The sequence below is a fragment of the Barbatula barbatula genome, assembly GCF_947034865.1.
Source record: "Barbatula barbatula genome assembly, chromosome: 8".
In the NCBI taxonomy this organism is placed as follows: domain Eukaryota; kingdom Metazoa; phylum Chordata; class Actinopteri; order Cypriniformes; family Nemacheilidae; genus Barbatula; species Barbatula barbatula.
Window position 1 is genome coordinate 24256125 of NC_136771.1, and position 24081 is coordinate 24280205.

Genomic DNA, 24081 nt, shown 5'->3' on the forward strand with positions numbered 1-24081 from the left:
TGTGTTTACAAAAGAACACGCTCATCTTTAAACCGAGCATACACTTCATTTATACTAAACTGTCGCTTTTTATACTATTCATTTATTTGAACAAAGCAGGTAAAGCATCCAGGATAGAGATGCCTCGTGCCACAGCGAGAGACGACGTCTGTCAGAAGTCATAATTAACCCTCTTAATTATGATTCCCGTCAACACAGGAAGGTCCGTAATGGAGGAAGAGATTTAATTACCTTTCTCTTCCAGTCCCCAGCTCCAGACACTCAGGAAACAATTAAGTCTCTCTTCTCCTGCCTAATGGTCCATGAGCCTGAGCTTCACTGACCGGCTCTATTAATAACATATATGTAGATAATGAGAGACGTCTTCGGATCACAGACATGACATTTAATGTATTTAGGAAATGACAGGATAATTGTCTTTATGAAATGAGTGAACGCAGAGGTCATTTGGGCAGGTAATCCGTGGCTGGTCAGTCAAGCAAACATACTTTACCTTTAAAAAAATGAAAGGACAGTAGTCTTCATATTGAAACATTCTATAGTGGCCAATAAACATTGACACACAAAACAAACCGATGCATTTTCTTATTTTCAAATAACTTTTATTGAGACCACAGAAATGCAATTCGTCGCCATAATCACATTTTGATATTCCTAATATTAATAAAAAAGAAATGGCTCGAAGAATAGAGAAAAAGAACAAGATGTTTTAAGCAAGTAGCCAGTATTTACAGAACAGTGATTGAGTCCAAAATGTACATGTTATATTAAAGGAAGCTCTCTATGATTGGAAAGTCATGTTTTGCACTTTAAGAAAAACTTTATCAATTAAATATACCTTCTCCAATGATGCAATACTCACAACCATAAAACATGTCTTTATTTTCTTGTCTTTGACTCAAATTCCCTACAGATTTCACAAATACACTTCAGTCTTAGTCTAGCTTTACCTTGTATTAGTTTCCCTTCACTATTGAAAGTGTCTTCATTTATCAATTCATTTACAATTCTGCACACAAAGACAAATACATGAACACAAAAGAAAGGCGAATTGTGCTGAACAGATGAGCATCCCAACAGGTCTTCACGCAGACAGTAAAGAACATTTCGCTCGTCCGATTGCGCAAAGAATTGTACAACATTGCCATCTGCTGGCTCATTTTGTTATGGCACTCCATAATAAAGATATTTAATAATAAATAATGTCTCAGAATGTTTTGAGCGGCGAAATGTTTAATTATACACAAAAACTTGATTGTGACTGATTGTCAGGTTTTAACACATATATCGTATAACTTTATATTAGCGCTGTTTCAATTATTAACTGTGGTCTCGTCGCAGTTATTTGACGTCATCACAATGATCTCAGATAACCGCAATTATTGTCAATCTGCGGTATTTAACCTTCGCTGTCCTTGATCTGCAAATGTCATTTCTCCATCATTTGACTTGTATTAGCTTTGTGTTGATTTGTTTTCAGGTTTTCTGCATCTACACGGCAAGACTCTAAAATCTAGTTTAACCTTCTCTGTCGCTATATATAGTCAATAATATTAGTTATTTACACAATTTTCACATTTCTATATTATATCGTTTCGTTAACTGTCAATTAAAAGTAAAAAAATGCATAAAAAAATACAATTAATCGCCAAAATCACAATTAGACAATTGATCGTCGGCCAAATTGTCACAATCGCCCAACTTTATAAACACATGAAGAGTTTGGTTCCAAAATGAGATAACTCTTATTGTCATGTGTGTTTTTGAGATATTATGGCTTAAATAACAAGAAACCACATTCAGTTTGATTTATATTCATTGGAATGGACAACATTTAAAATATGATTTTATCTCATTTTGGAACCAAACTCTTCATTCTTTAAAAACGGGTTTACATGTTTATTAATGTCCATAAAGTTCGTTTAAGTAATTAATATTTCTTTTTTTGCCCTGTTTTTAATTTTACAGGCACCTGACAAACCTACTAAACGAACACCGCGATGTTTTCTTAAACGGCTGTGATTGGTCCGTCTTGAGCAGCGCTGTGAACAGTAACAGGTACCGCATGACTTTTCTTTTCTTTATTTCTTTACTGCTTTAGTTTCGCTTCTGTCTGGACGATAATAATGAACAAATGGCCGTTATCCCTGTAGGTTTTTTTCAGTGTTTCTCAGTTAACGTGTGTCCTCACCGTGTCTCTTTAATGTCCATTGAAGTTCATTGCATTATCCGGAGGCGCTAGGACCCCGAGGCGGCGTGTGTCGTCGTGTTGTTGTATAATAGAAGTCATGGCCGGTGGATGCGACTGTGCGCATCGCTCGACTCGTTTGCGTTTAATGCCACGACAGACGACAGACGCGATCACTTAAATGTTTCTCAGCGATGCTCAATGATCCATCTGATGCTGTAAGTGTGATGCATGGTCTTGCATTGACAGAACTTCTTTGCAGACCATATATCGACAATAATAATAACACTAATGTTATATCGTTAAAATGTTTGATCAATAAAGACATTACTCTGGTATGATAGTTTTACATTATTATTTAATTAAAATATTTGTAGGAAATCAACTATAAATGTATAAGTTTATTGCTTATAAATAAAAGACAAAGGTATTGATATAGTACTGTTGATTTTACTTTTTAATGCATGCATTGCATAACATTCACAAATAACATTAAACAAAGAATTGGCATTTTAGTCCTTACATCAGTGTTATTGCTACACGATCTCATTGAATTGGCCCTTATTCGTGTGCTATTCCTTGCTTCACGGCATATGAAATGGTCATAATGTTGTGTGTTTTCTTTCTAGATATATTTATTGCGAGGGTCATCATCATGGTGAAGATTCAGAGCTACTGTGACGCAGGCGTCTCCATGCAGCAGGTCTGGGTAGATGGCGGCCTGACTCTATGCTTCTACTTCACACTGGTGCCCTGCGTCCTGCTCGCCCTCTCGTTCCTCTTCGGGACCGTCCTGTGCGTGTGCTACTCTTGCTACGGCACAGAGATGGAGCCCAAGTTCATCCCCCGTTCTCGACTCTACCGACTCCAGGTGGTCCTGTCGGTGCTGCTCGCCCTGCACGCTCCGGGCTGGACGGTGTATCGGGTCAGTCAGGGTGGAGACCAACCGGGGTACGTGGTGCTCTACGGCTGCCTCTCGACGCTGGGATGGATTTGGGCCGTAGGCTTGCTGCGTTTGGAGAGGAAGAGGGTTCTGGTGAGGGACAGAGCCAGAGGACACAGTGTGGTTCTGTTGCTGTACTGGGCTGTGGCTTTTGCGGCCGAAAACTTGGCGTTTGTATCGTGGATGAGCCCCCAGTGGTGGTGGGCTTTGGAGACCCCCAATCAACAGGTATTAGTTCTGAAGACGATAACAGAATGACAGCGATGACAATGACATGTGATTCTTGCCCTACCTGTTTCATGACCGTCTCTATTGTGCTTTCTGACTGTGTGTGTATATAGGAAAGCGACTCGGCTCTGTGAATGCACACGGCGTTATTGTGTTCTAATGAAACAATCATTTAAAGCAAAAATCAACAGGTTTCATTCAAGTTCATCAGTTTAGAATGACACTGCAGTGATCTAATGGTGTAAAATATATAATAAATCAAATGCATTAAGTACTTATGTGATAAAAAACTCACATTAATAATTAAATGGAAAAAATGAAATGCATGGATTCATCCAAAATAATAATGAACCTTATAACACATAATCTAAATAAAGTGTACGTTTTAGTACTATAAACATTTAGTATTGTCGCTGGAGTTTGTTGATATCTCAATGATTCAGACAAAGCTACATCCTTTCATTCGTGTGGACGCCCCACATGCTGCTAAAATGTTTACAAATAAATTAAACGTTTTGGTAAAAAGCTTTTGCCAAATTCATAAAGGTCAATATTTAGTTTCAAAAAGTGAAACTTAACAAACTCGTTTAAATCTTTTTTTATACGATTCTCAAAGGTGCAAAGCACTTCTGAATATCTCTGTATGTGTATTGACTTTGATCTTCAGGTGGAGTTTGCGTTCTGGCTTCTGCGTTATTTCTGCTCGGGTTTGCTGTTCCTCTTAGGCTTCAAAGCACCGGGGTTGCCGCGGCGACCGTACATGCTTCTGATCAATGAAGATGAGCGTGATGTCGAGCACGGCGCACAGGTGAGTGATGACACACATATTAACCTTTATGATACTTTGTAATGTCTTTTGAATTTGAACAATGGATCGGCACTTGAATTGTTAAAATCTCGTGCATTTTCACAGCCTCTCTTGGGTGACTCTTCTGAGAATCAGTCGGCATGGAAGGACTTCGGGAAGAAGGTGCGACTCTTGGTTCCGTACATGTGGCCCAAAGGAAACGCCAAATTACAGCTGCTGGTCGTGTTGTGTCTCAGTCTGCTGGGAGCCGAACGCGTCATCAATGTGTTTGTGCCCATATACTACAAAAACATAGGTGCCCTTTCTTATTCACATACTACGTTCGTAACTTATTCTTCCTTTAAAAAGATACTATATGACTATTAAGGGGGTCGCACACCAGCGGAAGCGCCGAGCTTTTGTTGTAAAATACGCACCAAAGTTAATGCCCAAGAGTCTGCATTGAGGAGCTGTAGGAAACCTTCTGATGTGAAGCTCTGTCACAATTGTTAACGGTTTTGGTCTTGTCACAGTGAACCAGTTAACAGACGGAAGCTCTTGGAAGACTTTGGCTCTTACGGTGTGCATTTACGTCCTGCTAAAGTTCCTGCAGGGCGGAGGAGCTGGTGAGGACACTTCACGCTTTCATGAGATCTCCTTTAAGTGACCTTGAGTTCGGATCAGTCTGAACATCTGCTTCCGTTCGCAGGTGCGTCTGGGTTCGTGAGTAACTTGCGTACTTTCATGTGGATCCGGGTTCAGCAGTACACCAACCGGGTGGTGCAGGTGCGTCTCTTCGCTCACCTGCACTCTCTCTCTCTGCGCTGGCACCTGGGCCGTCGAACCGGAGACGTTCTGAGGAGCATCGACAGAGGAACGTCCTCCATTAACAGCCTGCTGAGGTCAGAATCCAAACATATCTTTACATTAGTCTGTGATTGTATTGAATAATATTTTGAGATTTTCATCTGTTTATTTGAACAGTTACATCGCATTCAGCATCTTTCCCACCCTCGCTGACATTGTTATCGCCATCGTCTATTTCATCTCCTATTTTAACGCCTGGTTCGGCCTCATTGTCTTCGTTTGCGTTGCCCTCTACCTCAGTAAGTATACAATAAAAACAAATACAATGTATTTAGGATGTTATATTAAAAACACAAAAATGTCACCTGCCTGCTTTTTGTGTGAAATCATTGCTGTGAAAGTAACAAAGTGATAAGATTAGGAGATAAAGCTGCTTCAGGAATTCCGTATCGCCTTCAACAATATTACTCGCATTTCAAGTCCTCAGGTTTGCTGTAGTTTGGTTTTGAGTTAAACCCGTAGGACTTGTTTAGCTGGTTGACATCGAGAAGTGAGGGCTGTGTTTCACTACTACAGAACACTAGTGTCTGCTGCATAATTTCCAGTAAATTCTGTACACTCTTCAGTAGTTGAAACCATAAACGGCTCACAAACATAAACTTCACAGCAGCGTGCTTCGTTGTAGAGTTGCTATTTCTCTATTTGCAGATAATTTGGGTGCATTGCATTGGGGATCACGTCGTTCCTTTTCACTGCGCTCCGGCTGATGCACATTTTGGAAAATATAGTAGATCATTTGAAAGTGTATTCATTTCAAGTTTCTTTGCGTTAGAAGTCGAGAAGAATAAATGAAAAGTTTGATCTATAATCATGTTTTTTATCATGTGTTAGTTAGCGGTTTAAATCAAAACAATCCAACTGCAGTTTGATATTATTAGACTGCACTTTAAAGAAAGAAAGAAACTCTTCAGATATATTTGATTGTTTATTGAATTGATTATTTTCTTGATCAGCTCTCACCATCATTATCACCGAATGGAGAACAAAATACAGACGAGACATGAACACGCAGGATAACAATGCCAAATCTAAAGCTGTGGACTCTTTATTGAACTTTGAGACGGTGCGATGGCCCTCATGACAAAATAAATGAATGTGAATTCTTCAACATGATCGCATTTACTAAAGTTGAATTCATTGTCACCAGGTGAAATATTACAATGCTGAGAGTTACGAAGTGAATCGATTTGAGGACGCCATCCTCAAATATCAGGTAACAAACGCTCGCTCTTGTGAAACGGACACATTCATTGATTTGTAGGTAGTTGGTTTTAAAAGGAATAATATTGTTTTGTTGGTGCTCAGGTGTCGGAGTGGAAGACCAACGCTTCTCTGGCCTTCCTAAATCAAACCCAGAATGTGATCATTGGTTTAGGGCTGCTGGCCGGATCTCTTCTCTGTGCATACTTTGTAACCGAGGGCAAATTTCAGGTACATTATTGCTTATTGTTTCTATTTTTATTATTATTAATCAAGTGTGAATTACAAATGAACTGTATGTAACTTGCCCCGCTCTTTCAGGTTGGAGATTATGTGCTCTTTGGGACGTACATCATTCAGCTCTACACCCCTCTCAACTGGTTTGGAATGTACTATCGGTACAAAGCTTCTTCACTTTTTGTCTTCATAGCCTAAAATAGAAACAGTTTCCTAAGCGATGTAGTAAGCATAATGATGTTAGGGGTCTTAGTAGTGTTGTGGTTCAAATTTGATCACAAATTTATCAATCGCTCCTTTCCCCCCGGAAAGAATGATCCAGAACTCTTTCATTGATATGGAAAGCATGTTTCAGCTCTTCACTGAGGAAGAAGAGGCGAGTGGAGGGTTTTCTTTAGAAATTGTGAAAGTTGAAAAAGTGTGATGTTTTAAAAATGAATGATGTCATTTTATGGGGTTTTATTTTGTGTAGGTGAAGGATGATGTCAACGCAGTAAGTTTGTCCTACAGGCAGGGAAAAGTTGAGTTTGAAAATGTCTTTTTCAGCTACACACAAGGGTAAGTAGATTCATGCTGTCTTTTACAAATAAAGTAAAGCATTACCATGGTACTGAATTATTACCAGATTTGTAAACCACACTTGACTTATGAAAGAATAATTGAAACATTTATGTTTATTGAAAACATTTAAAGTTTGAGACATTACAATTATTGACTAAAATGTGTAAAAACAAAAATAAATGTCAAATAATTTCTTATATAGGATCACACTGTAAACAAACAAATAATACAATGACAAAAGCACATAACAATAAAAAAATTAAACAAAAATGAACATAAAAACTTAAAATATAAAATAAAAGCCATTTCAGAATATAAAACTACAATATAACATGAAACTATAATAATTTTAAGCATGATATTTATTTATTTGTATATTTATTTATTTGCAGAAAGGAGATTCTAAAAGATGTCTCATTTACTGTCCTGCCTGGTCAGACATTAGCACTTGTACGTTTTGTCATTTCAAGTGTTTATGTCTGGATGCGAACACATTCTGTCTTAAAAACCTTTTAGTTTATAACACAGGATTGGTTTGACGTCTTTCAGGTTGGTCAGTCTGGATCAGGGAAGAGCACCATCATTCGCCTGCTGTTTCGCTTCTATGACGTTCAGGGAGGCTGCGTGAAGATAGACGGTCAAGACATCTCGAAGGTGAAGATGTGATGAACCCAAACAAAGCTTCGCGTTTGTCATTCGTGTCTGACTGTTCGGTAGTAAATAGGCTAAATGTATCTTGATGTTTTTCAGGTGAAGCAAAGCTCACTGCGGGCTCACATCGGCGTCGTTCCTCAGGACACCGTCCTGTTCAACGATAACATACGAGACAACATCCGTTACGGGCGGGTTACCGCTGGCGACCATGAGGTGGAGGAGGCGGCGATCGCTGCTGACATTCATGACAAAATCATGACCTTACCTGACGGTGAGAGATTACAACATCTGAAACAGATCTCTATATAGGACTGCGGAATTAGACATTAGATACAATTGTGAATGTCCTTCAATACATATATATATAAAATACATAGTATGTATTTCAAATATTTGTATATATTAAATATATTTAATATATATTAAAATCATTTGAAATTATTAAATGAATATATAAAATAATTATACAGTCATTTAATATATTAATATTCTTGATATTTAATTCTTCATATTTTATTAACACAATTATAATTTAATATCATTATTTTCGATTGTCTGCCTTTATGGTACATTTGCCATTTTGTAGTATTTTGTAGACTTTACATTTGAGTTAATATTTGATGTGTTGATCATTTCTTTTGCAATACATGTGTAGGTTATGACACTCAGGTGGGTGAAAGAGGTCTGAAGTTGAGCGGAGGAGAGAAGCAGAGAGTGGCCATCGCTCGTACCATCCTCAAAGTACCACAGATAATTCTGCTGGATGAGGTATGACATCACACATGCATTATGGGAGGAAATGTCTCGACTAAAAAAAAGTAGTAAATGTGATTGAAACGATGTTGAATTCAATTTACAGCCAAAGCTAAATAGTTCAATATTGTCAGTAATAGTTATGCGTTCAAGTCATATTCAAAGATGCATTTCAAACACATGAATGAACACACGGTTACGTTTTATTTATACGCACAATTAGATTTGATATGTTCCTGATAAGATCTTCTACCCACAGGCCACATCTGCTTTAGACACACAGACGGAGCGAAACATTCAAGGCTCGCTCGGTAAAGTCTGCGCCAGCAGAACCACCATTGTGGTGGCACACAGGTAAATGTGTTAGTCTTTCATGTTTAACTGTCATGGTTCTGGTTACGTTCATGTTTCAATGACCTCCTAACACCACCAAGTGTTCCTAGTTCAGAACTGTGATGTCAATAAAGAACTGTTCGTAACATTCTGTCTAATGTCATGTGTGCGCTGTAGATTGTCGACTATTATTGGAGCCGACGTGATTCTTGTTCTCAGCGATGGACGGATAGTGGAGAGAGGAAGGTAAGTCAGTTCAGTTATAGCAATTTAGATTTGAAGTGTCTGACATCGATTTGAACCAATATCTATTGTCTTATACAGATATGTGTCACTTATTTGAACTTTTGGTCAAGCAAAGTTGAAAATCACATGCATTAAGACGTACAGTACTAGCAATGAGCGCCTCCTTGTGATTGTTGCAGACACGAGGAGCTGTTGGCTAAAGGAGGGATGTATTCTAATATGTGGATGAAACAGCAGCAGGCTCAAGACTCGGATTCAGCTTCAGACTCCGAGACTAAAGACAGACAATCTGAGAAACTACAACCCCCAGCATCCACTAAAGCACACAGAAGCCACTGAAACACAACAGCGGTTTCATTTCGTGGCACAGTTTACTATGTTTGTGTGAAGCAAGTGTATCCGAGGCCATTTCTTCTTATTTCTTTTTTTTTGTGCGTCCCCTTGAAATGCAGTAATAACGCTAAATAATGCTGCCGAGAAGACTGACAGAAGTGTGCTATAGTCTGACAACTGCAACCATCACTGCTGACAACACATTTGAAACACTTAAAGAAAATGTTTGTTATCCTGTTCAGTTTTTTAGTGTGTTATTTAAGTGAATTTGTCTATACCAGTAACATATTTGATTTGTAATGGTTTTGTTGAACTGCTTTTCATTGTAGGGTGTATGGTGTAATTCTTATGATGATCCAGACAGACACGCATTGTAAATTTACCGTTATAATAAAAAAAGTAGATTTTTGGTTGTACAGGAGTAAATAGACTCAATCTAAGGTAAAACTTCATTTCAGTTTTAATGTCATGTTTGTCATGTTTATTCGACAGGACTATCAAATTCCTTCAAGACGGTTTCATGTCATTGGGTGTTAATAATCAAAGTTTTAGTAGATCTGTGTGTTATTCCAAAAGAGAAAGAATCACGTGGGACTGATGCTGAACTAGGGGACGGGGATAAAATGAACCAAAAGGTTTTATCTGGCTATTCTAGATGTATAGATGTATATTTATAAGTTGTTTTTGTGTGTGACAGAATGTAAAAGGATATCATGATTTATCTGGATGAAGGTGTGTGCACGAGATCTCCACAAGGTCACCAGATAAAAAAAGACACATTGTCAAGCAAAGATAAAGAGTATGTGAGAACAACTGTTTTCTGGATTGTTTGTAAAGTTAGAAAGTTGCAGATTGTTTGCAAAATAACCTTGAACTGGCCTTTTGTTGTAAAGGTTTTATCAGGGGTATTCACATGTATGTTGGTTCTGCACCGGCAGCTGTGTTGATTCTATATTTGTGACATCTACAATGTTGCTAAATCATACATCAGGTCTGCGATATGCATTCGAATTACAGAATTGAGACGTTAAACCACATAACTCAAACCAAAATCACAGTCAATGCAGAATCATTGTGTGCAACAAACAACAGATTACATCCTCTGAGGACCATGAGCAGAGGATTTCAAGAGTTCAAAAAGAGACATTTTCTAATATCAGTTTTTTTATTGTGCATGTCAATAAATATCGATCAAACTGCATTTAGTTTGTTATGATTCAAGACGGAAAAATATAGCAAACTAACACAATAATAACATCACAAGATGGTGCCGGTGTAATAATGAATCTACACACCGTTGATTGACAGCTCAAATCATGATTTCTTCGATGCATCAAATCACATTGAATCTTGATTGTCAGTCACGTGACTAAATATGTATTATGTGACGTTTATTGTGAAAAATCTGACAGGTATATAAAACCAAAAGAGATATGATAGAATACAACAGGTACATTCAGAATCCTTCACAATGAGGGATATTTTCTAGTTTATATTTATAATTGATACAATAAATTATATTCCTGAGCATAACAGTAAACATTAAGAGTAAATAAGGAGAAATCCAGGTAACAATTCAATTCTTAGACTCAAATGGATCAGTCACAGGACACTATTTACAGAAGAAAACATATAAATGTTGCATTTATTTTTCATGTGGCATTTAAAGCAATTTATCTTAATGCTTTTAGTGAATCTTTATCATGTTCATACTGGTTATATTCACTCTGGATCAGTGTCCATGTTAGCAACACAAAGAGATGTTAGTCAAAAACCACAAAAGCTTTAGTCACCCACTAGGTTTTACAAAAATCTTTTTAGAAATTTGAAAGAAAACAGTGAATTTGAAGGACAGAAGCGAAATACAACAAGGATGTCCAAAATCAACGTAAGAGTAACGTTAACAGTAACACAGACGTTTAAATGAAGATGAAAACAAAGTTACTCGACCCATTACACCAAGCAACGACAATTCATTTTTATTTGTTGATAAAAAAATCCCCATAAATGTCAAAATCGCCATAATAATACAAAAAAACAAACCATAACAAAACCAAAACAAAATAAAAGCCGAGTCTATATCTCTGAATGAAGGAAGGTTTCTGCTCAGCCTGTTCATGGGTCAATGTTACGTCAGCTGGGACGACACGCAGGGGACCGGCGCCCTCTCCTGGGATCACAAACGGTAAGAGTCTTCTCCCTAAAGGTACTCTTGATATCTCAGCAATACGGTAATCGGTCTTGCCGTCAAAAAAGCTGACTTTCCTCCAGTGTTGAAACCACAGGTCGTAATAATCCTCCACCTTCACTCGCACCGCTTTAGGATTCGCCTTCATCTTAAACATTACCTGAGAGGTCAGTAAACGGTACAGGTCTCCATCACGTTTGAGACCGCAGACAAGACTCAAAGGTTCAAGACACACGCCGACGGTCCAGTGCCGACTGTTTCCCACCTCAATAGTGAATGTGTGGACTCCGTCACCGTACCCCACGTTTCCCAACACCATGCAGTTCCTGTACAGAGGATTGGGATTGTCCCGCGGATGGACACACGAGGTCACAGACGTCAAATCATCTGATACCGAGAAACACGGTGGAGCTGTGTTCGGGTTCAGGGCAAAGGGGTCTAGAAAAACCAGAGGAAAGATTCCTGCTTCACTTAAAGTAAGTGGTGTAAAAAAAGATGGAGTCCAGTACTTACAATAAGGGCAGACGTCCTTCATGTTCTTCCACACTTTGTACTTCAGGTTTCCCAGATGTTTAGGAACGTCGATTAAAGATTCAGAACACAGCATTGGTTCTAGGAGTGCACACTCAATTCTGAACACATGAGGAGTAACTTAAGACTGTTCTCGGGTCGGCTACTATATATATCTGCTGTAAGAGATGAATAGTACCTGCTCATCATGCTGGTGTAGTTCTGTGAAAACACAAAACAGGATGGCTAGATTTGAGTAACTAACATAGTAACCAAACACACTGCAACTGTGAAGTTTGTGTATTCACCCCTAACCTGCAGGAAGTCGATGTCATCGTCCTTCATTTCCTCTTCCACCTCTCTGATCACGTCTGAAAGCGACCGTATTCTTCCCTGTATTATTCTCTCTATTGTTCCTCTCTTATCTTGCTCTTCTCTATTCAGCGCTGCTATCCTGCCCTCCTCCTCTTTTTTAAGGAACTGATGGAGCTTCTTGAACTCTTCCTTCAGCATCTTCTGGGTCTGCAGAGTCTGAAACTGGAGGAAAGAGAGATATGCAATGTGTCAAGCGGCGATGTGAAAGCTCATGTCAAGTTCAATTTGTCTATTCGGTCACTTCTGTCCTCTGCTGACATCTAAAAAATGTTTCCGTTAGATTTGTCACCTGAATGTATCCGGAGACTTCGGCCTCTTGTGTTGCGCTGTTGTTTAATGACGACAGGGTCTTCTCAGCTGAGCGAAGTGCTGCTTTAAGTTTCTCCTTTAAAGAGATTTCAACAAGTTGACACAATTTGTCTGACACATGTCTCAGATCTCAAAAACGATTTGAGTTTAAATTTGGATTGAATACACCTTCATTGTGTATTACACAAACATATATTAAGTAAGAAAGGTGCTGTTTCGATCGGTCCCAGTTAGCACAGGTACGTTTGTAAGATGTCTGCGGTGTAAAGCATCTGATAAACGTCTTAGAAAAGGCAGTCTTACATCTTTTCTAAAACAGCAGACGTCTCAGTGATGTATTGCAGACGAGCAAACACTCAAAAATACGTCTTGCAGATGTGAAAGTGACCTATTTGTCAGTTATGGTGACCCAATGCCCAAAATGTGACCTCTGCATTTAACCTAAGAGTCGTGAACACCTGTACACCTGGAGCAGTGGGCAGAGAATGACAGAGAACATTTAGGGAAAAGTTCAGCAAACGTTGCCTTTAGTTTGCTCATGAAACGTCATTCATTCTCACCTTGCGCTGTCTTACGGATTGCTGCAGTGTCTGTGTTTTGTGATATCTGTGAGCATCTCTCTTACACTGTGAGCATATGGCCATTTCGTCTATCTTACAGAAGAGCTGAATCTTCTCTCCGTGTATGTGACACTTCGGTTCTTCGCGCTGCTGCTTCTCGGACCTGCGCTCCTTCAGGTACGACTCGCAGGCGTTGCGCAGACCCAGGTTGGAGAGCGGCTCCTGCGGGGAGAGTTGGCGACACAACGGGCAACTTCTGGATCCGCTCGCCGTCCAGTGATCTGTGATGCACTGCCGACAGAAACTGTGTCCGCAGCTCAGTAACAGGGGCTCGCGGAACACCTCCGTGCACACGGGACACGACAGGTCATCTTCAAGAAGAGACATTTCAAAAGACACTCGATGACGAAAGTAACCAAGTAGAGAGAAGTAGTGTAACAGAGACAAAAAGAAAGAAGATCGACGATATTTAATTCCAGTGGTTTCTGTTCCGCGATGTGTGTATTTCTGGAGGTGTGGCAAAAACGCCCTTTTAATAAACACCGATCATGCGCACACACATCTTTTGGCACGTTTTGGGCACGTCGCCAACGTTTGCGTACTGCTTTGTGTTTGACCGGCCGGGGTCTGCTTTAGAATTTTGCGTATTATATTACATTTGAGTCATTTTAGCAGACGCTTTTTTATTGCATATACGAATGTATAGTCTTGTTTAATATTTGACATGTGTTTCTCTCTCTTTATCTTAAATGTGTGTTTCATAACCACCGTGCGTGTGCGCATTTGTGTATGTGCCCATGTTCGTGTGCATAACCTGTGTGTGTGTGTGTGTGGGTGTGTCTGTCTTATGTTTTCACCCTTTTGTTTTTACTTGTATAACTTTATATGTTTTGCTTAGTCAATATGTGTCATGTAGAGCTAATTTGTAACAATGAAAATTGTAAAGCGCTATTAAATAAACTTGACTTGACTGTTTCAAGCATACGGAAAAAACAAGACAAGCCACAGTTTCGTTATTCGTTCTATCAGTTTAAAAACACAATTTTTATACAGCTATACTACACAGTTTGCAAAACCGTGGTCACGGATATTTCAATCGTACCCGATCCGTGCTCTCGGTTTGTTAATCCCCTCCTTTGAAATCAGTAGTCTACCCACAATTTCATTTTGCAATCCGTTTGCACAGTTTTTCAAATTGAAGCCTCTGTCAAAAGAAAAAATGTAAAGCTCAATAGCATCATATGCATATATTCCTATAGCTATAGAGCTTTTAAATAATTTGTCTGTAGTTAAACACATAGGAATATTTGTTTTCGAATCTAACTAAAGATTATGAGGGCACACGAATTTAAAAAAGAGAATCTCCCATATAAACTATTCATAATAAAAAAGTATTTCATTAAAAATAGGCGTTTGTCATTTTTTATTCCACTGGGACTTTAACACGAAACGTGTGTGCGTGTTTGTGCGTGTGGACACGCCCACTGGCCACCATGGACGATTCTAACTGGACGCAGCGGTTTCTCTTAAAGGGGCGGCCGCTAAATTAAAGGGGCACGCACACAGATTGCGGGTCTGTCCCTCATAAAGTCTCTGTGGAAGTTAATCACTGTCATTTATCAGCACGTTCTGTCTGTCATTCACCAGACGATTGAGAGCGAGATATTCAACCGAGAGGACCTTTAATCCCCCCCGGACCACCAGCGCTTCAACATCGGCTCATCGTAAATCAGTTCGCTCCGGGATCCCTTCAGCGGCCGATCGTCTCTGTTTCTCCGGTCATGCAGCTGCTCGCTGTCCTCGTTCTGCTCGTCTGGACCGGGCCGGTTCTCGGTTATTTCCCGGAGGAGCGCTGGAGCCCGGAGTCCGCCCTGCTGGCGCCGCGGGTGCTGGTCGCGCTCGTCTGCCGTAACTCGGCTCACTCTCTCCCGCACGTCCTCGGTGCCGTCGACCGCCTCAACTACCCCAAAGATCGCATGGCCTTGTGGTGAGTCCGGTCTGTTATGCTTAACTCTGTATGCGGTTACGTCAACTTTGGCAGACAATGCACGTTAAAGAACGCGTGCGTGGAGATGCGTGCGTTTGCGCAGCTGTTTTCTCGTGAAGTTTGGAGATGTTTAAGTTAGCCGCAGGGGGAGATGTGGAGATGTGCTGTGGCCTGCGTGGATCGGGTTCAGACGTGTCCACAGAAGACAGACGGACATTCATTCAGACCCACTCCATCACTCGAGCCAATCTGATCAGCACACGTGTCTGTAGGAGAGCTTAACATCCCTTTGGTGAATTGACATTGGTGTTAATGAAGTGCAAGTGTAGTGCTCATTTATTAGCCTTTTGTTACCATAGTTTAATTAAAAACTATGTTGTGAGACCAAAGTGTGTGCGTTCTTTGGTTTTGGTTCATATATAAACAGTGTTCAACTATGGTTAAGTCATGATGTGATGATGGGAACAGTGTAAGGAAAGTTGGCTGAACAAACTGTCCGTGTCCTTCACGAATCCGAGTCGGTGATGAAGACTTCCCATTGAGCGACACTGAGAGCATCATTCACTAAAAATCATCCTCTGAGAAGTTGTGTTATTCAGTTTGTAAACACACTTATTGTTGAGTTGTCAGAATTGACAAGTGACATTTTATCCAACGCAACTCACTGAACACATTTTACAATATAAATCCAGGCCGTATCCTACCACAATGCTGAACTAATTCAATTAAAGGAAAAAAGAAAAATTGTGTCATTTACTCGACCTCATGTTGCTCCAAATGTGTAAACACGTCTTTGTTGTGATGAACACAGAGAAAGATGTTTGCAAGAATGACAGATCTTGACCCCCGTTGACTCCCATAGTAGGAGGAAATTACTTTATTTCACTTCATTTTGAAGAATGTAGACAGCAAACAGTTCTGGAGACTTTTGAAGACCATTTTATTTATTCCCACTATGGGAGTCAACGGGGGTCAAAATCTGTCTGGTTACTAACATTCTTCCAAATATCTTTCTCTCTGTTGAACAGAACTAAGACATGTATACAGATTTGAAACAACTCGAAAGTGAATAAATGACCACAGAATTTTCATTTTTGGGTGAAGTTCCCTTATATCCATATGTTTTTAAATATAAGTGAACTATGGAATGGTGAGTGTGTCGAGTCTTCATGCATATTCTCTTTGCTTTAGCATCACAGCAGCATCTTAGAGGATTTTTAACTAGTATTCTATTTTTGAACCTTGGTTCCTTTATCTTACTTATTCAGGCCAAGTCATGTATTTCAAAAACGTCTTTATATAAAATGTTTGTTTTGTAATGAAATCAATTTGAAGCAGTATCGATTATTCCACAATGAAGGTTTTATGTTTCATCGTGATTGTTGTATTCTGCTCTTCCTGTTGGATGTGGGTATCTGTACGGCACACTTGCACACTACATACTTCCTCATTTGTCAGAGTAGTATGTTATTTTAAAGACTGCTGTGTTGTGTTTCTTCAGTATACGGCTGTGGAGGCGTCTAGGATGAGTGATCCATCACTGTCTCGTGATTTAGCTGTGTTGCACTAAGGCCAAGGGCTGTAAATATTTACCTCACCTCTGATGTCATTTCCTGTCTGCATTTATGATGAGCTACACACACAGAGAGCGAGTTTGTAAGGCTTGACATGATGTAACCAAAGATATAAAGGGAATTCATGAACTATAAACTCTAGTCTAGTGTTTTGTAAATGTGGTGCATAAAAGTTGAAGTTTAAAGATTGAGTCATCATGTTTAAAAGCAGTCTGATCGGGTGTGAGAGACTGTGACCGCCAACAAGAAATCCCAACATTGCTGGTGTTTATATCAGGCTCAGACTGAACCAAACATGTAGATCCACATCACACAGATCCGTCTGGAATGGAATTTGCTGCAGGCTGAATGTTCTGAAGCTCAGCGGGACATTGTTGTCATAAACCTGTGTGATAGGACTGTGCGATATTGAGGAAAAATGCGATATCCGATAGCATGCTAAATAATGCGATATGCAATACGATATTTCTTTTTCTAAAATCAATTTAAAGTTTGAAATATATGAACATTATGTTAGGAAAAATAAACCATCACTACAACTTCTGAAAGTGAACAGCCATGTTTAACTGTTGCATGGAACAAATCGGACATTTTGTAAACAAACAATTGATGCAATAAATTGATCTACTTTCTATTTATCTTTACACGTGTTCATGAGTTGGTTTGTAACACAAAACACATTTACTCAGACTTCGTCTGAAACCGCAAACTGTGACATTACGTACTGAATTTGAATAAGTACCTATCGGCCATTAAACTGTACGTTCTATATAGTATGAGGGAGAGTAGTATTATTCTGACAGACAGCGTCCGCCATGTTTTATGGTCATGTGACCCGTATGCTCTTTGACGTATTAACAACAACCTACACGTGAGCGTTGATAAAAAACATAATTAGGTCACAAGAATTTCATTTATTGGCACTTACATTAAAAACAGACGTCCGCCTTAAAGTTTTCCATTATATTTGTTTGATTTAATTTTAAAATTTGACCGTTGCTCTGCTCCCGTTGCATCATGGGATAGATAAGTGTTCATCCAATCCACACTCACGAATCTCTTCGGAAGTATTAGATCATCCGGGTATTTCACAAATACTGTTTTTTGCATACTGAGGTTTCGGACACACTATTCATTTTCACTCCCTATATAGTATGGAAGTAGGCGATTTTGGACGCAGCCTTGGTCTCTTCTCATCTTAATGATATGGGTTGTCAAGTTGACGAGTGAGTGATGATGGCGTGTTGCTTCAAGTGTGTCAGTGTTTTGTCAAAATATACTTTTGTAGTGCAAAGAAGATAAAGGGCACTGCGATAAAACTCTTCCTTCAGTCGTACACATCATCCTTGTAAACTTTAAATTTGAAATAATCAAGTACATTATGGTGATAAACTGATTTAAGAGTCCCTTATACGTAGCAGATGTGTGTTTGTGGTGATTTTTCTCTTTGTTGGGTTTGCTGAACGCTGGCTGTTATTCTCCAGAGCTCTACAGACAAGCTTCTCTTCTCTCGAAGGTCATTCAGTGAGTGTAAGTGAAACATGGGATAATTGTACAGTGTTGAACACGAGAGAATATACAAAAGAAGTCTAGAAATTAAAGCGTACATTTGATTTGTTAGTTTGTCATTTCTGACTGTTTTTGGAGGGACAAACTGTCCATTTCTGTGTGTTTAAAATAGAAAGCCGTATGGTTTCTTCATTTCTGACTCCACATCTTTTTCTGTTCTCAGGGTGGCAACAGACCATAATTCTGACAACACTACGGCGCTTCTCAGGGAATGGCTCGTAAACGTTCAGAACTTTTATCATTACGTGGAGTGGAGACCACAGGAGGAGCCCACGTGAGTCTGCGTCACAAACCCCAACTCAAACTTTACATTCGCCAAATCTGTTTAGTTCAATGTTTTCTTAATGAATCGTCCGTGTTTGGATGTTGTGTTTCTGTGGTTTGTGCGTCAGTGTCTATAAAGGCGAGAGTGGACCGAAGCAATGGACCGACGCTCGATACGAGCATGTGATGAAGCTGCGGCAGGCGGCGCTGGATACGGCGCGTGAGATGTGGGCCGATTATTTTCTGGTACTAAAGTCTTCTTTTACTTCTGTTTGGCCCAAGTTAACTTCACCCTTTGCTTTAAGTTTGACACAAAGCACTTCTGTAATGTGAAACATGTGAAACAAAAATGTTCAAGCAGAAAATTGTAGGGCAGGACGTGTTCTTTTATGGCTGACTGATTCGATGTTTAGTTCTCCAAAAGTATAAAAACTGTGATGAAGGAACTCGGAAGCTTCAAGTTATTTCTGTGTTTATTTATGGCTCTCTGTTCTTACTGCCCTCTGATCTGCTGTCCAACACATTGAGGTTTCTCATCGGTTTGTATGTGTATATGTACAGTGCTTCACACAGTCATTGGGTTTTATTGATAAATGTATCTATAATGTGTGTCTGTGTTGAGGTCAACCACTCGTGAAGGATTGTGATTGTTCTGTAAACTCAAAAATCTATCCGAGACCACATCACAACCAAATAAACGCTCAAATGACTTTAATGATAAGATGTTCTTCATGGTCATTCTTTCAGTTTTCTTGTTTATTCTGTTTATTTATATTTGTTATTTTGTCAATTTTGATGTTAATTTAGATAATTTGAGGGTTTATTTTTAAATTATTATTAAGTGTCAGACGATTAATCGTGATTAATCCCATCCAGAATAAAAGTGTTTATATAATATATGTCTGTGTACTGTGCATATTTATAAAAACATGCACATATGTGCATATATAAAGCATAACAATTCATTAACATTTATATGCAAGTTATATTTTTTGTAAATATAAATAAACATGTAAATATGTACTGTATACGTGTATGTCTATGTTTATAGATACTAAAATGAAAAGAATATGCACAGTACCCAGACATGTCTCATGTAAATACAAACCTTTATTCTTGATGCGATTAATCGCGATTAATCATTTGACAGCTCTAATAATTACTATAATATTTACGCTAATATTTTTATTGATTCATTTAAGTACATTAGCACATTTTTGGTTTAGGGTTGGTATTTTAAAAGTGAATTGTTTCTTGATTTCAATAAACATAAATGTTTTAAGAGATTTACTTTTAGGTAATATCGACCTAAGTGTATTAAAATGATTGTCTATATATGTTTAAAGTACTGAAATATTGCAATGGTTTCCATTAAGGGAATGAACGTTAAAATATATTTTCATATAAATTAAATTAATTATTGTCATATTGCATGTTGCCTTACTTCACAAGTTTTACATTTTGCTCTTGTTTACAATAATATCCCTAACTCACAATAATCATCCTTAACATAGTGTATGCAAAACTCACATATAGCAATGCACGATGGGATTTCTTTTAAGAAAGGCGATGTTGCTTTAGAATCTTGCCGGGCATCTCATAGCACAGCTTCGCTGGTGTCTAAAAATGTTGTCTAGCTTAGTTTGCTTTGGATAAGGTTATGAAGTATACTCTTGTATTCCGATTACATCATGTTTCTCGTCTTTCTATCCAGATGGTGGATTGTGATAATCTGCTGACAAACCCGGACGTTTTGTGGAAGCTGATGAAGGAAAACATGACCATCGTGGCGCCCATGCTGGAGTCCAGAGCCGCGTATTCCAACTTTTGGTGTGGCATGACGTCTCAGGTGCGCAAGGGGAATAAAACCAGTGTGTAGAGGAGATGCAAACACGTACAAACTGATCTGAGATCTGTGTGCGTGTGTCTGTAGGGTTACTACAAGCGGACACCAGCCTACATGCCCATCAGGAGGCAGGAGAGGAAGGGCTGTTTTGCTGTCCCGATGGTTCACTCCACGTATCTGATAGATCTGAGGAAGGAGGCGTCCCGTCAGCTGGCCTTCTACCCGCCCCACCCCGACTACAGCTGGGCCTTCGATGACATCATCATATTCGCCTTCTCAGCACGGATGGCAGGTCCGTCTCTCCTTATCTTTATCATCATCAGAACGAGTCTTGTTCAAATGTAAATGTTGTTTTCTGCAGATGTTCAGATGTACATCTGCAACAAAGAGATTTATGGGTATTTCCCCGTACCCCTGCGTTCCCAAAATACACTGCAGGACGAGGCTGACAGCTTTCTGCACTCACAACTGGAGGTCACGGGTGAGGTTACAACACAACGGTGTTCATCTTCTGTTTCTCTTTTATCTTCCCTAGTGGTAAAGGATGACCTTGAATGTTCTGTGTCTTTTCTGTTCAGTACGTGGACCTCCGGCAGAACCATCCGTGCACCTGTCTGTTCCTCAGAAGCAGCCGGACAAACTGGGTTTCAACGAGGTGAGACTCCGCGACCAAAATGTTGACCGTTCCAAAATGGCGGACGGCTCGACGCGTCTGAAGATGTGAAACGTGTCATCTACATATGCAATGCAAATGAAGGTTTTCCACCAATCACCTGGTGTCTGTGTTCAGGTGTTCATGATAAACCTGCGCAGACGCTCCGATCGCAGAGAACGCATGCTGAGTTGTCTGTACGAACAAGAGATCACATGCAAGATCATCACGGCTGTAGACGGCAAGTATGTCACACGCGTACATGAACACGTTTCCTGAACATTTGCTAACAAAACCCTCCCATAATTCCTCGCTCTCACCTGGCTGATAGCTGGCACAGGTTGTCTCACATACGCATGCGATGTCTCTCTCTCTCTCTTAAACTTAGGGCGTTAAACTTGAGTCAGATTGAAACTCTGGGCATTGAGATGTTACCTGGATACAATGATCCGTACCACGGACGGCCGCTCACGAAAGGCGAAATGGGATGTTTTCTGTCACATTATAACGTCTGGAAAGAGGTGTGTGAAGCTTACGATTCTAACATTTCGATTCACACGATCTCTTCTGTTCCGTAGAGTTATGCCGATATATTTATTAACGTTTCTTTATTCTTTCGGTTGAACACATGACCTGTATTCATACACATTTATTAAAAATGTAGTTTCAATGTAATGTTCTTTGTGTGTTTCTGTGTGTGCAGATTGTGGATCGGGGGTTGAATGTGTCTCTGGTGATCGAGGACGACCTGCGTTTCGAGGTTTTCTTCAAACGTCGCCTGCAGAATCTGATGCGCGAGATCGAAACTCAGGGTTTGGACTGGGACTTAATGTAAGCAAACATGCACAGAGGAGCTTAAGGACAGCGCCCTCTGGTGCCTGCTTTCAGTCAAACAAAAGACATGTTTTCATGTTTATATTGTGTTCTCAGTTATATTGGAAGGAAAAGAATGCAGGTGGAGCACCCGGAGAAGTCCGTACCCAAAATCCACAACCTGGTGGTGGCGGACTATTCCTACTGGACGCTGGCCTACATGATCTCATTACGCGGAGCTCAGAAACTTCTGCGAGCCGAACCTCTGAAGAAGATGCTGCCGGTGGACGAGTTCCTTCCGGTCATGTTCAACAAACACCCCATGTGAGACGTCTGTCTGTCTTCATCGTTCTTTAAATGAATCTTTTTCCACACGTTCATTAATGTGTTTTCTTGGTCTCGGCAGCGAGGAGTACATGTCTCACTTCGAGCAACGAGACGTGCAGGCGTTTTCGGCCGAGCCCCTGCTGGTGTTCCCCACGCACTACACGGGCGACCCGGGCTACATCAGCGACACGGAGACGTCCACCGTGTGGGACAACGAGACGCAGCGCACCGACTGGGACCGGGCGCGATCGCGAAAGAGTCGCCAGCAGGGAGAGCTGAGCTCCGAGGCTCAGAATACAGACGTTCTCCAGTCGCCGCTGGACAGTACGGCCAGAGATGAACTCTAGAAGATCTCCACAAAGCGTTGACAGCGACATCATCCAATGCGCAGTATTGACACATTTACCGAAATACTGAATACGCTGCGTCTCCGAGATCACGTGGAAGTGATCTCGGATTTCCCCGTGTTGCCAAAATCCTGTTTAAAGATTCTTGCATCCAAACTTGCAGTTTTGCACCATCGCACAATGTGGTGCCGGTTAAATGCGACCTGACATCTTTATCTGATCCGAATTGTTTTCGTATTATAAAAATCACAACGGGAGCTACACAGTGACGGTTACCATAAGCCTGATGATCAGGTTGACATGTTAATAAAGGCGGTGATGATTTTAATCTGATCTCATGGGTCAGACAGAAAGCTTGTCATGGCCAAATCCTTCGTGCATTAGTGTAAACATACGTTACTTTAACGTTTCTTTATTGTCGGAGCGTAATTTAAGAACATTACTGTGAGCATTGTTTTCTGTGTTTAATTCATTTCAAGTGGCCTTTTGTGCGAACCTACCAATCACGGAGCGTATTTCAGATGAACACATATAAAGACAGATGTTAGTTTGTGAGGTAGCCCTGCTTGCGGATGACTAATTTATTGCTTGTTCAGTGCAATAAGTGTAAATGTACAGAGCCGGTTTGATGAGTATTAATGTCACTGTCGCCCTCTCTCGCTCGTGATGTGAACGCCATGTGTAGATCTACACTATTATAAGGGCTTTCTTTTATTTTTCTCTATTATGTATTTTTTTATTTGGCTTAAGAGGTTATTTTGGGAGAATTTTTATATAATTGCATGTGATAAATTAATTTTTACATAGTTTGTTGTTTCAACAACACGGTTATAAAATCTACCTAAAAAATTACTTATAACATGAAGTTTACCAAAAACAACATTTTTTAAGTTCAAATACAACTAGGTAATAATTTAAAAACATGTTTGCCCGGATCCACAGACACGGTTTAGCTTAAACCAGGGCAAGGCCTTAGTTGAATTAAGATATTTTTTATAAAAATGCCGTAGAAGAACAATGGCAGTCACATATTTGAAGATATTTCTGGGTTATATTCAGTTAAGTTATATTCAGTTAAGACACACACTCATTTTAGTCTGGGACTAGTCTCAAGCCTTGTCTCTGAAACCGGGCCTCCATCTTAACAAATTAGTTAAATTAAAGAAAATTTAAATGTTAAACTTTTTAAAGTTGTATTTCATTAACAGTAAAGTAAAGAAGTTTCTTTTCATGTTCGTTTCATGTTCCTAATGTGTGTGTGTTCAAAATGAGCCTTTTATACCAAAGAATAAACTAAAAACAGTTTCATTTTAATTTGTCTTGAAGCAGAAGCATTTGTGACATTTTGCACAGACCCGATATTGACAAAGTTCCTCTCTCTCTCTCTCTCTCTCTCTCTCTCTCTCTCTCTCTCCCTCTCTCTCTCTCTC

At 39.7% G+C, this 24081-nt stretch overlaps 3 protein-coding genes across 6 annotated transcripts; 2 read left to right on the forward strand and 1 right to left on the reverse strand.

Annotated features, from left to right (window-relative positions):
• The first annotated feature begins 1968 nt into the window (after positions 1 to 1968).
• Positions 1969 to 10530, forward strand: abcb6a (ATP binding cassette subfamily B member 6 (LAN blood group) a). 2 transcript variants are annotated; one of them, XM_079461695.1, is made up of 20 exons: positions 1969 to 2058; positions 2818 to 3359; positions 4027 to 4167; positions 4273 to 4462; positions 4680 to 4772; positions 4856 to 5048; positions 5131 to 5252; positions 5967 to 6076; positions 6161 to 6226; positions 6319 to 6444; positions 6535 to 6611; positions 6763 to 6826; positions 6923 to 7008; positions 7404 to 7461; positions 7561 to 7665; positions 7762 to 7936; positions 8321 to 8433; positions 8678 to 8772; positions 8929 to 8997; positions 9177 to 10138. In XM_079461695.1, the coding sequence occupies exons 2-20, from the start codon at positions 2844 to 2846 to the stop codon at positions 9334 to 9336; spliced, it is 2559 nt and encodes an 852-aa protein (XP_079317821.1). In that variant the 5' UTR covers positions 1969 to 2058; positions 2818 to 2843; the 3' UTR covers positions 9337 to 10138. The 2 variants fall into 2 exon arrangements, with proteins under 2 accessions (XP_079317821.1, XP_079317820.1); XM_079461694.1 differs by lacking the exon at positions 1969 to 2058 and adding an exon at positions 2241 to 2406 and having other exon boundaries at positions 9177 to 10530.
• On the reverse strand, positions 10489 to 13786 carry trim35-1 (tripartite motif containing 35-1). 3 transcript variants are annotated; one of them, XM_079461738.1, is made up of 6 exons: positions 13273 to 13786; positions 12693 to 12788; positions 12344 to 12565; positions 12228 to 12250; positions 12032 to 12150; positions 10489 to 11956 (listed from the first exon to the last, which is right to left on the reverse strand). In XM_079461738.1, the coding sequence occupies exons 1-6, from the start codon at positions 13657 to 13659 to the stop codon at positions 11310 to 11312; spliced, it is 1494 nt and encodes a 497-aa protein (XP_079317864.1). In that variant the 5' UTR covers positions 13660 to 13786; the 3' UTR covers positions 10489 to 11309. The 3 variants fall into 3 exon arrangements, with proteins under 3 accessions (XP_079317864.1, XP_079317863.1, XP_079317865.1); XM_079461739.1 differs by having other exon boundaries at positions 11819 to 11844; XM_079461737.1 differs by having other exon boundaries at positions 10489 to 12150.
• Positions 13787 to 14828: 1042 nt separating this feature from the next.
• Positions 14829 to 23963, forward strand: colgalt1b (collagen beta(1-O)galactosyltransferase 1b). Its single transcript, XM_079461720.1, has 12 exons — positions 14829 to 15259; positions 18566 to 18676; positions 18795 to 18912; positions 20381 to 20515; positions 20600 to 20804; positions 20874 to 20993; positions 21091 to 21167; positions 21303 to 21409; positions 21553 to 21685; positions 21868 to 21995; positions 22095 to 22301; positions 22384 to 23963. Exons 1-12 carry the CDS (start codon positions 15054 to 15056, stop codon positions 22649 to 22651), a joined length of 1815 nt encoding a protein of 604 aa, XP_079317846.1. The 5' UTR covers positions 14829 to 15053; the 3' UTR covers positions 22652 to 23963.
• The last annotated feature ends 118 nt before the right edge of the window (positions 23964 to 24081 follow it).